This window comes from Oncorhynchus mykiss, unplaced genomic scaffold (genome assembly GCF_057628025.1).
Source record: "Oncorhynchus mykiss isolate SJ-2025 unplaced genomic scaffold, ASM5762802v1 scaffold96, whole genome shotgun sequence".
NCBI classification, from domain to species: Eukaryota; Metazoa; Chordata; class Actinopteri; order Salmoniformes; family Salmonidae; genus Oncorhynchus; species Oncorhynchus mykiss.
The window spans coordinates 756,490-773,892 of record NW_028322095.1 but is presented as its reverse complement, the minus strand read 5'-3'; the positions used below and the strand labels follow the sequence as shown (position 1 = coordinate 773,892).

General features: G+C 44.8%; 1 protein-coding gene across 50 annotated transcripts in view; it reads right to left on the bottom strand.

Annotated features, from left to right (window-relative positions):
• Window positions 1–4,605: 4,605 nt before the first annotated feature.
• Window positions 4,606–17,403, bottom strand: part of LOC110499727 (protein PHTF2) — a 105,148-nt gene continuing 92,350 nt past the window's right edge. For 8 of the 50 annotated variants that reach the window (XM_090228715.1, XM_090228699.1, XM_090228695.1 and 5 more), the window contains 10 exons: window positions 17,113–17,289; window positions 13,749–13,970; window positions 13,120–13,245; window positions 12,342–12,614; window positions 12,049–12,180; window positions 10,522–10,608; window positions 10,214–10,369; window positions 7,968–8,063; window positions 7,300–7,425; window positions 4,606–7,159 (listed from right to left, as the gene is read on the bottom strand). In XM_090228715.1, the coding sequence (XP_090084841.1) occupies window positions 7,139–7,159; window positions 7,300–7,425; window positions 7,968–8,063; window positions 10,214–10,369; window positions 10,522–10,608; window positions 12,049–12,180; window positions 12,342–12,614; window positions 13,120–13,245; window positions 13,749–13,970; window positions 17,113–17,289 (1,416 nt within the window). In that variant the 3' untranslated portion in view covers window positions 4,606–7,138. Of the gene's footprint in view, window positions 7,160–7,299; window positions 7,426–7,967; window positions 8,064–10,213; window positions 10,370–10,515; window positions 10,609–12,048; window positions 12,181–12,341; window positions 12,615–13,119; window positions 13,261–13,748; window positions 13,971–17,088; window positions 17,290–17,403 lie in introns of all 50 variants that reach the window. The other 42 variants (XM_090228670.1, XM_090228676.1, XM_090228702.1 and 39 more) reach the window with 7 other exon arrangements.

Below are 17,403 nucleotides of genomic sequence, written 5' to 3'. Positions count from 1 at the left end.
GCTTTCGCAACATGTCTCTTGTTCAAGAGGCAGTGCTGGGGTGAGGAGATAAGATAGTGTTCACGTCTTCATTTCAAGCAGTAGGTATCGTGTAGGCCTGGGTGATATTTCTGCCTCAGTGATCTGTGGCTGGGCCTTTGTTTCTGCTTCAACATCGCCCCCATGTGGACGGGATGTGCAAGTGCCTGCTGCGCCAGAGTCAAATCTTAATGTCAAATCCACAAAGAGATGTGTTTTGGAATGTGAAGGGATCTGGTGGCTCAGTGGTAAGAAGGATCTCACCCCATAAGCATGGGGTCGTAGGGTATGATTCCTGACAAAGCCTGGAGGACTGTGACAACTGCTGGGGGTTTCCCCTCCTGTGAACAGCAGCAGTTATGGGGGAAAACCTCTGGGAAAAGTAGACCTGTAGGTTTTTAAAAAAGATCCATTTGAAAATTAAGGGTCTACTTTCTCAGAGGTTTATGACCACAACACATCCTGATCCAGAGCTGTGACTTGAACCTACAACCCTGAACATATGGGGTGAGATCTTTACACCTCTTAACTGTTTTCTTTGTCATTTTCACGTTGAGAATTGCTGAAATTACCAATAACTCAAACCTAAGATTTGAACCCATAACCTCTATGGTTGAAGGTAGGAAATGAACCTCAAAGCCACAGACTCTCACACTTCTAGCTCATCTTACGACGATCTAAATAGTTAAACACCATGCCTTCTCTCAACTAATGATCTAGTAAGATCGTTTGTATTCTAAATGACCTTGTATGACACAGCCATGTACAATTTATGGAGTTGGTTTTATGATTTTCTAAAGACAATGACACGCTCAAATGTATTGCCGTTAATTATTGTAGCATTTGATGGACAAGTCATTCTGATTTGATCTCATGATTATGTCAAACGGAACCTCAACTCAAACTTGACATTTTAATGCAGACTTTTTGTTGGTCTGTTCAAGATTCTGGGCTTGATTCAATCCGTAGTGCTGAAGATCTGCTGTACAGCGTGATTCAATCCGTAGTGCTGAAGATCTGCTGTACAGTGTGATTCAATCCGTAGTGCTGAAGATCTGCTGTACAGCGTGATTCAAATTGTCACCCTTTGGAAAGTATTCAGACCCCTTGACTTTTTCCAGATGTTCTTACGTTACAACTTTACTCTATAATGTATTAAATTGTTTTTTTCCCCTCATCAATTCACACACATTACCCCCATAGTGACAAAGCAAAAACCATTAAAAAAAAGGTTTGCTAATTTATGACAAATAAAAAATGAAATTGACATAAGTATTCAGACCCTTTACTCAGTACTTTGTTGAAGCATCTTTGGCAGCGATTACAGCATCGAGTCTTCTTGGGTATGACGCTACAAGCTTGGTACACCTGTATTTGGGGACTTTGTCCCATTCTTCTCTGCTTGAGAGGACCTGCAACGCCAGGTTGGGGAACATTGCTGCAAAAACAGGTCTCAGGTCTCTGGTCTCTCCAGAGATGTTTTATTTAACCAGGAAAAGCCCATTGAGACCCAGAGTCTCTTTTTCAAGGGAAAGCTGGCCAAGAAGTCAGCAACAATTAATACGTTACATAATTAAAACATAATATAAATATAAAACATGATCCAGCCTAAAAAAAGCATTTACACTCCGTAACAGTCTCGCAATATTTAAAATTCATTCAGTGGCACTAACATATCTAGATGAAGCACGGATTGTAGATTATTCCATGATGTTCAATCGGGTTCAAGTCCGGGCTCTGGCTGGGCCACACAAGGACATTCAGAGACTTGTCCCGAAGCCACTACTGCGTTGTCTTGTCTGTGTGCTTAGGGTCGTTGTCCTGTTGGAAGGTGAACCTTCGCCCCAGTCTGAGGTCCTGAGCGCTATAGAGCAGATTTTCATCAAGTACTTTCATCTGTACTTTGCTCCGTTCATCTTTCCCTCGATCCTGACTAGTCTCCCAGTCCCTGCCGCTGAAAAACATCCCCACAGCATGATGCTGCCACCACCATGTTTCACCTTAGGGATGATGCCAGGCTTCCTCCAGACGTGACGCTTGGCATTCAGGCCAAAGAGTTCAATCTTGGTTTCAGACCAGATAGTCCTAAAGACCAAGATTAACTTCTTGTTTCTCATGGTCTCTCAGAGTCCTTTTGGCAAACTCCAAACGGGCTGTCATGTGTCTTTATACTGAGTAGTTAGTTAGTGGCTTCCATCTGGCCACTCTACCATAAAAGGTCTGATTGGTGGAGTGCTGCAGAGATGGTTGTCCTTCTGGAAAGTTCTCCCATCTCTACAGTGGAACTCTGGAGCTCTGTCAGAGTGACCATCAGTTTCTTGGTCACCTCCCTGACCAAGGCCCTTCTCCCTCGATTGCTCAGTTTGGACAGGCGGCCAGCTCTAGGAAGAGTCTTGGTGGTTCCAAACTTCTTCCATTTAAGAATGATGGAGGCCACTGTGCTCTTGGGAACCTTCAATGCTGCATACATTTTTGGTACCCTTCCCCAGATCTCGACACAATCCTGTCTCTGAGCTCTACGGACAATTCCGACGACCTCATAGCTTGGTTTTTTGCTCTGACATGCACTGTCAACTGTGGGACCTTTATATAGACAGCTGTGTGCCTTTCCAAATCATGTCCAATCAATTGAATTGACCGCAGGTGGACTCCAATCAAGTTGTAGAAACATCTCAAGGATGATCAATGGAAACAGGATGCACCTGAGCTCAAGTTCAAGTCTCATAGCAAAGAGTCTGAATACTTATGTAAAAACGTGTTTTTTACTTTTATAAATTAGCAAAAATAACAAAAACGTTTTGCTTTGTCATTATGGGGTATTGTGATGTCATTATGGGGTATTGTGTGTAGATTGTTGAGGAATTGTTTTAAAAAAGGAAAAAGTCAAGGGGTCTGAATACTTTCCGAAGGCACCGTCACATTGCCTAAACAGCAAGTATCACACTTGATTTTTCTGAAGGTAAAAGTTCTATACAGATTTTTATTAAGATGAGTAACTTACTACAGCTCTTTTATTTTTGTTCCCATTGGTTCTGTTCAGGTTGATGTGTGTCCAGATGGACATTGGTTCTGTTCAGGTTGATGTGTGTCCAGATAGACATTGGTTCTGTTCAGGTTGATGTGTGTCCAGATAGACATTGGTTCTGTTCAGGTTGATGTGTGTCCAGATAGACATTGGTTCTGTTCAGGTTGATGTGTGTCCAGATAGACATTGGTTCTGTTCAGGTTGATGTGTGTCCAGATAGACATTGGTTCTGTTCAGGTTGATGTGTGTCCAGATGGACATTGGTTCTGTTCAGGTTGATGTGTGTCCAGATGGACATTGGTTCTGTTCAGGCTGATGTGTGTCCAGATGGACATTGGTTCTGTTCAGGCTGATGTGTGTCCAGATGGACATTGGTTCTGTTCAGGCTGATGTGTGTCCAGATGGACATTGGTTCTGTTCAGGCTGATGTGTGTCCAGATGGACATTGGTTTTGTTCAGGCTGATGTGTGTCCAGATGGACATTGGTTCTGTTCATGCTGATGTGTGTCCAGATGGACATTGGTTCTGTTCATGCTGATGTGTGTCCAGATGGACATTGGTTCTGTTCAGGTTGATGTGTATCCAGATAGACATTGGTTCTGTTCAGGTTGATGTGTATCCAGATAGACATTGGTTCTGTTCAGGCTGATGTGTATCCAGATAGACATTGGTTCTGTTCAGGCTGATTGCTGATGTGTATCCAGACAGACATTGGTTCTGTTCAGGCTGATGTGTGTCCAGATGGACATTGGTTCTGTTCAGGCTGATTGCTGATGTGTCCAGATGGACATTGGTTCTGTTCAGGTTGATGTGTGTCCAGATAGACATTGGTTCTGTTCAGGTTGATGCGTGTCCAGATAGACATTGGTTCTGTTCAGGTTGATGTGTGTCCAGATAGACATTGGTTCTGTTCAGGTTGATGTGTGTCCAGATGGACATTGGTTCTGTTCAGGCTGATTGCTGATGTGTATCCAGACAGACATTGGTTCTGTTCAGGCTGATGTGTGTCCAGATGGACATTGGTTCTGTTCAGGCTGATTGCTGATGTGTGTCCAGATAGACATTGGTTCTGTTCAGGTTGATGTGTGTCCAGATAGACATTGGTTCTGTTCAGGTTGATGTGTGTCCAGATGGACATTGGTTCTGTTCAGGCTGATTGCTGATGTGTGTCCAGATGGACATTGGTTCTGTTCAGGCTGATGTGTGTCCAGACAGACATTATTTACATGTCAGTTTATTTCAATGATGATTCCCATCAAGAGATACTACGATCTCTTGTTTTGATCGAGTGTCTCTACAAGGGGTGGTATGTATGAAGACATGTAACATATATGAAATATGTTTTAAGTGAAGAAAGTGATTTGCAAGGAATGAATTATGACCTGCATCCTAAATGGCACCATATTCCCTACGTAGTGCACTTCTTTTGAACAGGACCCATAGGGCACTGGTTAAAAGTAGTGCACTATATAGGGAATAGGTATTGGTACACAGCCATGATGAAATGTAGGAATCTAAACTGTTGTTTGACTCATATGATGTACGAAGGAAGAAACTGGAAGTTGAATGAGTGACACAACAATGTCCATTTTTATTTTCCTTATAAACACCTAGAACTGAGGAAACAGACCAGCTCACTAAAAGTAGTTTTTCTTCTCTTCAACATAAATATGCAGACTTCCTTTTGAAAACGGAATCACAACGCAAAAACGTCACCCTATTCCCTACGTAGTGCACTACTTTTGACCAGGGCTCTGGTGCACTAGGGATCAGGATGGCAGACAGGTTCAGAGTCATTTTCTAAAGACATTTTTTCAGACTCAAGTGACTGTCTTTTCTCTCGCAACCACAAAACACGAGGAACAACAACAACAACAAAGGAAAAGATGAGGCAACACCATGTTTTCTTTAAAGCATTTCCAATAATATGAAACCCAAACAGTTATTTTGTGTTAATAATACAGCTTTATCCAGCAAATAAAAAGCACTTTGGTCATCTTCACACAGACTGAGCCACGCCAACAAGTACCAAGCAATAACAACTACAACGGTTTGTGTGTGACATTGTTTCTATACACTACTTTAAAGGGCACCTTTTCAGGCATTCTGAAATGTAGCGACGAACATCGACTGTGTGAACAGCGACTAAGACCTGGGACCTCTTTGTTCCAACTATAATACAAACACGTTGTGTGTTGAGCTACGAGTTATTGCTTGACATACAGTCTAACCACTGAAATAACTCAAATGCTCCGTGAGAAAACCATGCAACGTAAAACAGGAAACAAGGGAAGGAGGGCGAGAAAAAGCAACATGTTGACGAGGTTGTGATGACGGCTCACAGGCCTGAATAGCAGTATTTCAGCCAGACTGCACACGTCACTGCGTCTGGTTTTTCAAAATAGGGTTGGGAGTACAGAAGCCAATACTGAATGGTATCACCATAAAAGGTCGCGACCCCACTCCCTCAGGGTCTCAGTATGTAAGAAACACATTCCATTACAGACTTGTACAAGTGTGTACCAGGACAAACATAAGCACCCCCCCAAAATGATCATTATACGAGTAACACAGTTACCCATGTTCAGTCACACATCGTTTAGTTTGGGCTAGCGGGCCTGGATGTCTCAATTTGACATACAGAATACTAACCCAGATATGTTGGCTAGGTTTACATATTCCCATCCACCCAGTACAGTACCTCCCATCCACCCAGTATAGTACTGTACATCCCTTCTAGCCAATACAGTACAGTACCTCCCATCTAGCCAGTACAGTACATCCCATCCACCCAGTACAGTACAGTACATCCCTTCTAGCCAATACAGTACCTCCCATCTAGCCAGTACAGTACAGTCCACCCATCTAGCCAGTATAGTACCTCCCATCCAGCCAGTACAGTACCTCCCGTCTAGCCAATACAGTACAGTACACCCCATCTAGCCAGTATAGTACCTCCCATCCAGCCAGTACAGTACCTCCCATCCAGCCAGTACAGTACCTCCCATCCAGCCAGTACAGTACCTCACATCTAGCCAGTACAGTACCTCCCATCTAGCCAGTACAGTACCTCCCATCTAGCCAGTACAGTACCTCCCATCTAGCCAGTACAGTACCTCCCATCTAGCCAGTACAGTACCTCCCATCTAGGCAATACAGTACAGTACCTCCCATCTAGCCAGTACAGTACCTCTTCTAGCCAATAGAGTACAGTACCTCCCATCCAGCCAGTACAGTACCTCCCATCTAGCCGGTACAGTACATTACCTCCCATCCAGCCAGTACAGTACCTCCCATCTAGCCAATACAGTACAGTACCTCCCATCTAGCCAATACAGTACAGTACCTCCCATCTAGCCAGTACAGTACCTCACCTATTTTCTCACCAATCATTTGAGTGATGTGTTGTGTTTTATCCTGCCTCTATCTCTCCACTACAGCCGTCACTTAGCTTATCATTAGAAACGCCAAACACACAGAAACATTGTTCGTCTATTCTGAACTTTGGTGTACTGTTGTTGTCGTCAAAAGCAACAACAAAAAAAGCCTACATTGAATTGACCAGAAAGTACAACCTGTTTGTGTGTATGAGGCTTTAAAACACATGATGATTATTTATTACAGTCCGTCTACGATCGGAAACAACAACTCGTTGCAGTTCTCACAGTGAAATGACTGCGTTTGTGTGTCACAGTCAACAAACTAAACAGCTGCATTATAATGCACATTGTCCTTACTAGTCTGAAGGGATGGAACTCTTTTACCTTTTTAACTGAATTGTCATCTTGCTGTGTTTTGATCCCGTCCCTCTGAGAACACAAAACCTGTATAGCTTAATTAAAATAACATTTTGTAACTTTTTCCAACAACAACAAAAAATAAAAAATACTGAAAGGGTAAAATAAATATATCTTGAATTGCACAAGTGAAAAGTAAGCACTCCGTTATGAACTCTGAGAATGGGGCTGTTTGTCCGTCAGACCATAGATACAGGGAAGCCCAGTCAGTCCGTGAGCGAAAGGACAACAGCGCCCCTGTGTGGTGAGAGAATGTATCACATCTTCCAGAGCCAGCTGTGACCTGATCAGCTTACTGTCATGATTTGATCTTCCAGAGCTGAGGACAGAAAGGTGTGGTAAGTTCTTCCTTCATACTGATGTCTACACACTCAACAAATCAACTCCATTTCATTTCAAATAAACTGGTGTATAAGTACTAGTACTACACACACACACACACACACACACACACGTTACCTTCAGGTTGAAGCCCAGTAGGTCACTGATGACCCCGGACACAGCAGACAGGATGACCACCTGGGTGATGTTGTAGAGCAGAGGGTTCATCGTCAGACCATACAGCCTGAACGGAGCATCCAACTCCTGGGGAGTGAGAGGAGGTAGGAGGGGGAGAAATGGAGGGGGGAGGGTGGAGATGGAGGGAGGGGGAGAAATAGAGGGGGGGAGGGTGGAGATGGAGGGAGGGGGAGAGATTAATAATGGAGATAAGATGACAAAGAGAGAGAGAACAAATAGAGATGGAGGGAGGGGGAGAGATTAATAATGGAGATAAGATGAGAAAGAGAGAGAGAACAAATAGAGATGGAGGGAGGGGGAGAGATTAATAATGGAGATAAGATGAGAGAGAGAACAAATAGAGATGGAGGGAGGGGAGAGATTAATAATGGAGATAAGATGAGAGAGAGAACAAATAGAGATGGAGGGAGGGGGAGAGATTAATAATGGAGATAAGATGAGAAAGAGAGAGAGAACAAATAGAGATGGAGGGAGGGGGAGAGATTAATAATGGAGATAAGATGAGAAAGAGAGAGAGAACAAATAGAGATGGAGGGAGGGGGAGAGATTAATAATGGAGATAAGATGAGAAAGAGAGAGAGAACAAATAGAGACGGAGCTTGCCGTACCTTCAATAGCTTGGTGGCCAGCTTCAGTACGTTGTTGACCAATGTCAAATCCTCCTTCTTGTTTGGTTTCTTCTCCATCTTCAGGTACAGATTAATCTGGTGAAAACAGCTAGTCAATAGAAGTTGAGCCTTAAAGGAAATATCCTCCCCAAACCACTCATTCCTTTCATTTACAGTGTTAAATAACACTACTATGTGAGAATATTATTGTGAATCAATGTTTCATTTTGGCGTTATAATAAGGTTGGTGGCAACATGGAAAATAGTTGTGGAAATCTGTTGCAGCTCAAGTTGACTACAAGATCCACAATGCAATGCTCTCTCTATGGGCTGGCTGGCTGGCTATATAGCAAGCAAACACAATTTATACCAAAGACAATATCAGCACGTAAAGTAGCCAGTTAGCTTTAAACTCGCCCACAATCTCACCATGTTTAATCTGCAGATGGAGTCTAACATTCGCAACGGCATATATACTTTTGAGGAGATGGGAAACGTTGCCTGTGCTATGTCAATGCGATGCATGCTGGGTGATTCTGGGACAAGGAGCGCTCTCCTTCAAGGAGTGAATGAGTCTATTGGGCTCTATCTCAAAACCCCGAAATCAGCACGAATTTCGTCAACAATAAGTACAACATTACAAATATTTTCCAAGATGTGAGATAATTAACTTGCCATCTGTAATATCGTATACATTTGGAATCGTGGAGAATAGGTACATTTCTCAACAAATGCGCGATTAGTTTAGCAACCGGGTTACGCAGCATGACAACGTGAACGCGATTGGTCGACGGTCTACTGGTTGGGGCGTTAAAATATCTTCTATCTCTGCCATGCAATGCACCCTCGACTAAAGAGGCAGACAAATATACTAGACCCTGCATTAAATTACACATTTCTCAAGGTAGAAATATAGCAAAAAATATGATCAATGGCTCATTCGAGAGAAGACATCCTCCCAAGTTAAAACATAGGCCAGTATTGAAATCTGACATGTATGATAGATGTTTTCGCGATCTAAAAGTCATATTCGTATTAACTTCCAGTGTAGTGAGAGCGACTTTATCACGGTGCTACTTTTACCGGCCTGCTTGAACGCCAATAACTCATAAACACATGAAAACATGAAATGACCCAGGGAGACGATAGAACATCACTCGGAGGTGCACAAAAACAATATAACATTAAAAATAGATGAACCTTTTGTCACTTAAAATGTGTGTTCCTATGTAACTACACAAGTTAGCAAGTGTGGTACATCTGCTAGTTCTTCCCCCGTATTAATTGGCGAACTTCCAAAGTCTTGCTATGACGATACCAGTTGCGTGTGTACCTCCCTCCATGCCTGTCTACCTGTTCTGTCAGCAAGATGGAGGTGTTGTTGGTCTCTGAGCCTGTCTACCTGTTCTGTCAGTAAGATGGAGGTGTTGTTGGTCTCTGAGCCTGTCTACCTGTTCTGTCAGCAAGATGGAGGTGTTGTTGGTCTCTGAGCCTGTCTACCTGTTCTGTCAGTAAGATGGAGGTGTTGGTCTCTGAGCCTGTCTACCTGTTCTGTCAGCAAGATGGAGGTGTTGTTGGTCTCTGAGCCTGTCTACCTGTTCTGTCAGTAAGATGGAGGTGTTGCTGGTCTCTGAGCCTGTCTACCTGTTCTGTCAGTAAGATGGAGGTGTTGCTGTACTTCTTGCTGGTCTCTGAGCCTGTCTACCTGTTCTGTCAGCAAGATGGAGGTGTTGCTGGTCTCTGAGCCTGTCTACCTGTTCTGTCAGTAAGATGGAGGTGTTGCTGGTCTCTGAGCATGTCTACCTGTTCTGTCAGTAAGATGGAGGTGTTGCTGTACTTCTTGCTGGTCTCTGAGCCTGTCTACCTGTTCTGTCAGTAAGATGGAGGTGTTGGTCTCTGAGCCTGTCTACCTGTTCTGTCAGTAAGATGGAGGTGTTGCTGTACTTCTTGCTGGTCTCTGAGCCTGTCTACCTGTTCTGTCAGTAAGATGGAGGTGTTGCTGTACTTCTTGCTGGTCTCTGAGCCTGTCTACCTGTTCTGTCAGTAAGATGGAGGTGTTGGTCTCTGAGCCTGTCTACCTGTTCTGTCAGTAAGATGGAGGTGTTGCTGTACTTCTTGCTGGTCTCTGAGCCTGTCTACCTGTTCTGTCAGTAAGATGGAGGTGTTGCTGTACTTCTTGCTGGTCTCTGAGCCTGTCTACCTGTTCTGTCAGTAAGATGGAGGTGTTGGTCTCTGAGCCTGTCTACCTGTTCTGTCAGTAAGATGGAGGTGTTGCTGTACTTCTTGCTGGTCTCTGAGCCCAGGGTAACAAAGCGGAGCAGGAAGAGAGACAGAGAGGAACACCAGATCACCAGCTCCCAGTTATAGTGACACTCCAGGAAGGTGTGGTGGATATGGAGCAACTACAGGGAGGAGGAGAGAAGAGCTTGTTTTAACGCTCGTCCCACTCAAACAGACAGAATAACAGGTGAAACAGCATTCACACCGTTACCAACTGTATTAGAGCATAACAGACAAGGACTGTAGCAGGCTGAGAATGGTGACTCACGCTGACCTGTGCACAGCAGATGAAGACTACGGAGAGGGTGAGGAGGAAGGCAGAGGACACGATCACATCCACCGACCGCTGAGGACCCCTTCTCTGCAACGCACATTTTAAATACTTTAGTTGGACAAACACACTTATCCACCCACGTCTATCACACACAACACATCTCCTCATGGACACAGAGGGGAGGTTCAGGTAGGCATGATGGAACAACAACACATCTCCTCATGGACACAGAGGGGAGGTTCAGGTAGGCATGATGGAACAACACATCTCCTCATGGACACAGAGGGGAGGTTCAGGTAGGCATGATGGAACAACACATCTCCTCATGGACACAGAGGGGAGGTTCAGGTAGGCATGATGGAACAACACATCTCCTCATGGACACAGAGGGGAGGTTCAGGTAGGCATGATGGAACAACAACACATCTCCTCATGGACACAGAGGGGAGGTTCAGGTAGGCATGATGGAACAACACATCTCCTCATGGACACAGAGGGGAGGTTCAGGTAGGCATGATGGAACAACACATCTCCTCATGGACACAGAGGGGAGGTTCAGGTAGGCATGATGGAACAACACATCTCAGACACAGAGGGGAGGTTCAGGTAGGCATGATGGAACAACAACATCTCATAGACACAGAGGGGAGGTTCAGGTAGGCATGATGGAACAACAACACATCTCATGGACACAGAGGGGAGGTTCAGGTAGGCATGATGGAACAACAACACATCTCCTCATGGACACAGAGGGGAGGTTCAGGTAGGCATGATGGAACAACAACACATCTCCTCATAGACACAGAGGGGAGGTTCAGGTAGGCATGATGGAACAACACATCTCCTCATAGACACAGAGGGGAGGTTCAGGTAGGCATGATGGAACAACAACACATCTCAGACACAGAGGGGAGGTTCAGGTAGGCATGATGGAACAACAACACATCTCCTCATGGACACAGAGGGGAGGTTCAGGTAGGCATGATGGAACAACAACACATCTCCTCATAGACACAGAGGGGAGGTTCAGGTAGGCATGATGGAACAACACATCTCCTCATAGACACAGAGGGGAGGTTCAGGTAGGCATGATGGAACAACAACACATCTCAGACACAGAGGGGAGGTTCAGGTAGGCATGATGGAACAACAACACATCTCCTCATAGACACAGAGGGGAGGTTCAGGTAGACATGATGGAACAACACATCTCATGGACACAGAGGGGAGGTTCAGGTAGGCATGATGGAACAACACATCTCATGGACACAGAGGGGAGGTTCAGGTAGGCATGATGGAACAACACATCTCATAGACACAGAGGGGAGGTTCAGGTAGGCATGATGGAACAACACATCTCAGACACAGAGGGGAGGTTCAGGTAGGCATGATGGACCAACAACACATCTCATGGACACAGAGGGGAGGTTCAGGTAGGCATGATGGAACAACACACATCTCAGACACAGAGGGGAGGTTCAGGTAGGCATGATGGAACAACAACCAGTTGGAGAACATAGAACACACCTTGAGATATGAGCGCAGAGAGAGCCACATCTTAATGTTCTGGACTTTCTTCAGACGGAAGTGAGGCACCTCCGACTTCCTGGCTCGCCGTGCCGACGTCAGGTGACCAAACAGCTTGGCGAATAGCAGCCTCTGTCAGGTCCAACACACACACACACACACACACACACACACACACACGTAAGTGATAAGACCTTTAGAAATAAAACATCTTCAGAATGTCTTCATGTAACAATCAATGGTCAATATTGATCTGTAATTAAGATGAAAGAACCTGGAAAACACACACACACCTGTTTGTATGTCCTCTCGGCCACGCTGAGCAGGAAGAAGAAGAGCCAGATGAGACAGACGCGCACCATGAAGCTGAGCGTTACCATGGTGATCACCATGACGTCGGAGGAGGAGCCGAACGCCACAGAGATGAGCTCATTGGCTGAGAGCTGCGTCAGCTGTTCCAGGTCCTTGTACTGAGACAGCCTGTAGGCGAAGGGCGTCAGGCCCAGAGTCACTGACACCAGGTTACCAAAGACCTGGTAGCCAATACCTGGGGTGTACAGGTTGACCTGGAGGAAGGTAGAGATGGAGAGACGGGAGGGAGAGATGGAGAGGGGTGGAGAGAGGGGGGGGGGAGATGGATGGAGGGAGAAGGGAGGAGAGACAGGAGAGATAGATGGAGGGAGAAGGGAGGAGAGACAGGAGAGATAGATGGAGGGAGAAGGGAGGAGAGACAGGAGAGATAGATGGAGGGAGAAGGGAGGAGAGACAGGAGAGATAGATGGAGGGAAAGAGATAAAGAGACAGGAGAGAGACAGCCATTATTTCTATCTTTCATGTCATCGGTCTAAGTTATAGAGAATGTAAAGTGATCTGAGAGAAACGTGGTATCTATAATATATATAAGTGCCTTCCAATATCATGGAGTCCAATCTGCATTCATTAACATTCTAGTTGAGAAAACTCTCCCAGGTGGCTGATGGAGGTGTGTTCCCGGTATTCCATTGTAAAGCGTTACAGGCCACACCAAATGTCATCCCTGACAACAGTATTAAGGCCCTGGCTGTTACTCACCCTGTTCATGATCATACCGCTGATCTCCAGGACAGACATGTCAGCCTTCTTACAGTCGTTCCCCTCCCAGACGATGGCACTGACCCGCTCCAGACCTGGGTTGGTGCTGTGTAGCCACGTATGACCCTGTAGAGGACACAACTAGATCAACACAATAACTACTGTTACACGCTGAGGGTTTGAGGCTGACCATCCTCATCGACAAGGTCAATATGACCACGGTTACATCAGAACACACAGTGACAACAAAAACAGATAAATAGGAACATTCATGCTACCACCAAAACCTCTTCATTAATGTTGCCAGCATTTTATTGCAAGCTCAGTCCCACACTTACCCCCTCCTTCTCTAACCTTTGACCTTTGATCTCTAACCCCTGATAAACAGGGTGAAAGGGTCATCTCTGTTCTCCTTGGTAGCAAGGCAGACTGCAGCTCCCTCTCCCTCTGGTAAACCCTTACATCACACGTCTAACCCTAACTCCTAACCTTTGACCTCTAACCCACCTGGTGAAAGGGGTCATCTCTGTACTCCTTGGTAGCAGGGCAGACTGCAGCTCCCTCTCCCTCTGTCAAACCCTAACATCACACGTCTAACCCTAACTCCTAACCTTTGACCTCTAACCCACCTGGTGAAAGGGGTCATCTCTGTACTCCTTCTTGGTAGCAGGGCAGACTGCAGCTCCCTCTCCCTCTGTCTCGCTGGTGCACGAGGAGCGACACTCAGCACAGTGCAGGAAGTCCTCCCACAGCAGGTCCTCTGTCTCTGACTCGTGTCTGGTGCTCTCTGAGTCCTGGGTCCGCAGGCTGGAGCACCGAGAACTACAGCTGGTACCGGACTTAGGAGTCTCCTAGAGAGAGGGGGGGGGGGGGGGGTGAGTGTGTGTGTGTGTAGGGGGTGGAAATGTGTGTGTGTGTGATGTAGCTAAGTGTACCCACACGTTGAGAGCGTGTCTATGAACTGTATGTGTGTGTGTGTGTACAGTTGAAGTCGGAAGTTTACATACACCTTAGCCAAGTACATTTAAACTCAGTTATTCACAATTCCTGACATTTAATCTTAGTAAAAATTCCCTGTCTTAGGTCAGTTAGGATCACCACTTTATTGTAAGAATGTGAAATGTCAGAATAATAATAGAGAGTGTGATTTATTTCAGCTTTTATTTCACATTCCCAGTGGGTCAGAAGTTTACATACACTCAATTATTATTTGGTAGCATTGCCTTTAAATTGTTTAACATGGGTCAAACGTTTCGGGTAGCCTTCCACAAGCTTCCCACAATAAGTTGGGTGAATGTTGGCCCATTCCTCCTGACAGAGCTGGTGTAACTGAGTCAGGTTTGTAGGCCTCCTTGCTCGAACATGCTTTTTCTCAAAAAGTACGATCTTTGTCCCCATGTGCAGTTGCAAACTGTAGTCTGGCTTTTTTTATGGCGGTTTTGGAGCAGTGGCTTCTTCCTTGCTGAGTGGCGTTTCAGGTTATGTCGATATAGGACTCGTTTTTACTGTGGATATATATACTTTTGTACCTGTTTCCTCCAGCATCTTCACGAGGTCCTTTGCTGTTGTTCTGGGATTGATTTGCACTTTTCGCACCAAAGTACGTTCATCTCTAGGAGACAGAACGCGTCTCCTTCCTGAGCGGTATGATGGCTGTGTGGTCCCATGATGTTTATACTTGCGTACTATTGTTTGTACAGATGAACGTGGTGCCTTCAGGCTTTTGGAAATTGCTCCCAAGGATGAACCAGATTTGTGGAAGTCTACAATGTTTTATCTGAGGTCTTGGCTGATTTCTTTTGATTTACCCATGATGTCAAGCAAAGAGGCACTGAGTTTGAAGGTAGGCCTTGAAATACATCCACAGGTACACCTCCAATTGAATCAAATTATGACAATTAGCCTATCAGAAGCTTCTAATGCCATGACATCATTTTATAGAATTTTCCAAGCTGTTTAAAGGCCCAGTCAACTTAGTGTATGTAAACTTCTGACTCACTGGAATTGTGATACAGTGAATTATAAGTGAAATAATATGTCAGTAAACAATAGTTGGAATAATGACTTGTGTCATGCACAAAGTAGATGTTCTAACCGACTTGCCAAAACTACAGTTTGTTAACAAGACATTTGTGGATTGGTTTAAAAATGAGTTTTAATGACTCCAACCAAGTGTATGTAAACTTCCAACTTCAACTGTATGTAAGTGTATGTATGTACAGTGGGGCAAAAAAGTATTTAGTCAGCCACCAATTGTGCAAGTTCTCCACCTTAAAAAGTTGAAACTATGACAGACAAAATGAGGGAAAAAAAATCCAGAAAATCCCATTGTAGGATTTTTAATGAATTTATTTGCAAATTATGGTGGAAAATAAGTATTTGGTCAATAACAAAAGTTTATCTCAATACTTTGTTATATACCCTTTGTTGGCAATGACAGAGGTCAAACGTTTTCTGTAAGTCTTCACAAGGTTTTCACACACTGTTGCTGGTATTTTGTCCCATTCCTCCATGCAGATCTCCTCTAGAGCAGTGATGTTTTGGGGCTGTTGCTGGGCAACAGGGACTTTCAACTCCCTCCAAAGACTTTCTATGGGGTTGAGATCTGGAGACTGGCTAGGCCACTCCAGGACTTTGAATGAAATGCTTCTTACGAAGCCACTCCTTCGTTGCCCGGGCGGTGTGTTTGGGATCATTGTCATGCTGAAAGACCCAGCCACGTTTCATCTTCAATGCCCTTGCTGATGGAAGGAGGTTTTCACTCAAAATCTCACGATACATGGCCCCATTCATTCTTTCCTTTACACGGATCAGTCGTCCTGGTCCCTTTGCAGAAAAACAGCCCCAAAGCATGATGTTTCCACCCCCATGCTTCACAGTAGGTATGGTGTTCTTTGGATGCAACTCAGCATTCTTTGTACTCCAAACACGATGAGATGAGTTTTTACCAAAAAGTTATATTTTGGTTTCATCTGACCATATGACATTCTCCCAATCTTCTTCTGGATCATCCAAATGCTCTCTAGCAAACTTCAGACGGGCCTGGACATGTACTGGCTTAAGCAGGGGGACACGTCTGGCACTGCAGGATTTGAGTCCCTGGCGGCGTAGTGTGTTACTCATGGTAGGCTTTGTTACTTTGGTCCCAGCTCTCTGCAGGTCATTCACTAGGTCCCCCCGTGTGGTTCTGGGATTTTTGTTCACCGTTCTTGTGATCATTTTGACCCCACGGGGTGAGATCTTGCGTGGAGCCCCAGATCGAGGGAGATTATCAGTGGTCTTGTATGTCTTCCATTTCCTAATAATTGCTCCCACAGTTGATTTCTTCAAACCAAGCTGCTTACCTATTGCAGATTCAGTCTTCCCAGCCTGGTGCAGGTCTACAATTTTGTTTCTGGTGGAGTTTGGAGTGTGACTGTTTGAGGTTGTGGACAGGTGTATTTTATACTGATAACAAGTTCAAACAGGTGTCATTAATACAGGTAACGAGTGGAGGACAGAGGAGCCTCTTAAAGAAGAAGTTACAGGTCTGTGAGAGACAGAAATCTTGCTTGTTTGTAGGTGACCAAATACTTATTTTCCCCCATAATTTGCAAATAAATTCCTTAAAAATCCCACAATGTGATTTTCTGGATTTTTTTATAGTCATAGTTGAAGTGTACCTATTGTGAAAATTACAGGCCTCTCATCTTTTTAAGTGGGAGAACTTGCACAATTGGTGGCTGACTAAATACTTTTTTGCCCCACTGTATGTATGTATGTATGTATGTATGTAAGTGTGTAAGTGTGTGTGTGTGTGTGTATGCAAGTGTGTGTGTATGTATGTACTGTATGTAAGTGTGTGTGTATGATGTACAGTATGTACTGTGTGTGTGTGTATGATGTACAGTATGTACTGTATGTAAGTGTATGTATGTACTGTATGTATGTGTGTGTCGCTGTGCATGTCTCTGTGTGAGTGTGACCAACCTGGGTAGTGTGGAGGTCACCCACCTCAGTGTTGATGGCGTAGTGTTTCTTGTAGTGATGTGGTTTCCTGTTGCGCAGCGTGCAGTCGCTGCTGACGCGCTCTACGCCCCTACGGATGGCGGTGTAGGACGCTTCAGGATCCTCCTCACTAGACGCCTCATCAGACATGTTCTCCACACCCACACCACGGCTCTGGGTCTCCTGGCAGGAAGACAGATTGGACAGATTCCTACTTTCAGACTACAGACTAGCGAGTGTATAGTCTGTTTATACATGGTTAAACTCACCTGTTTCAGGACAGGTGCGTGTGTGTGT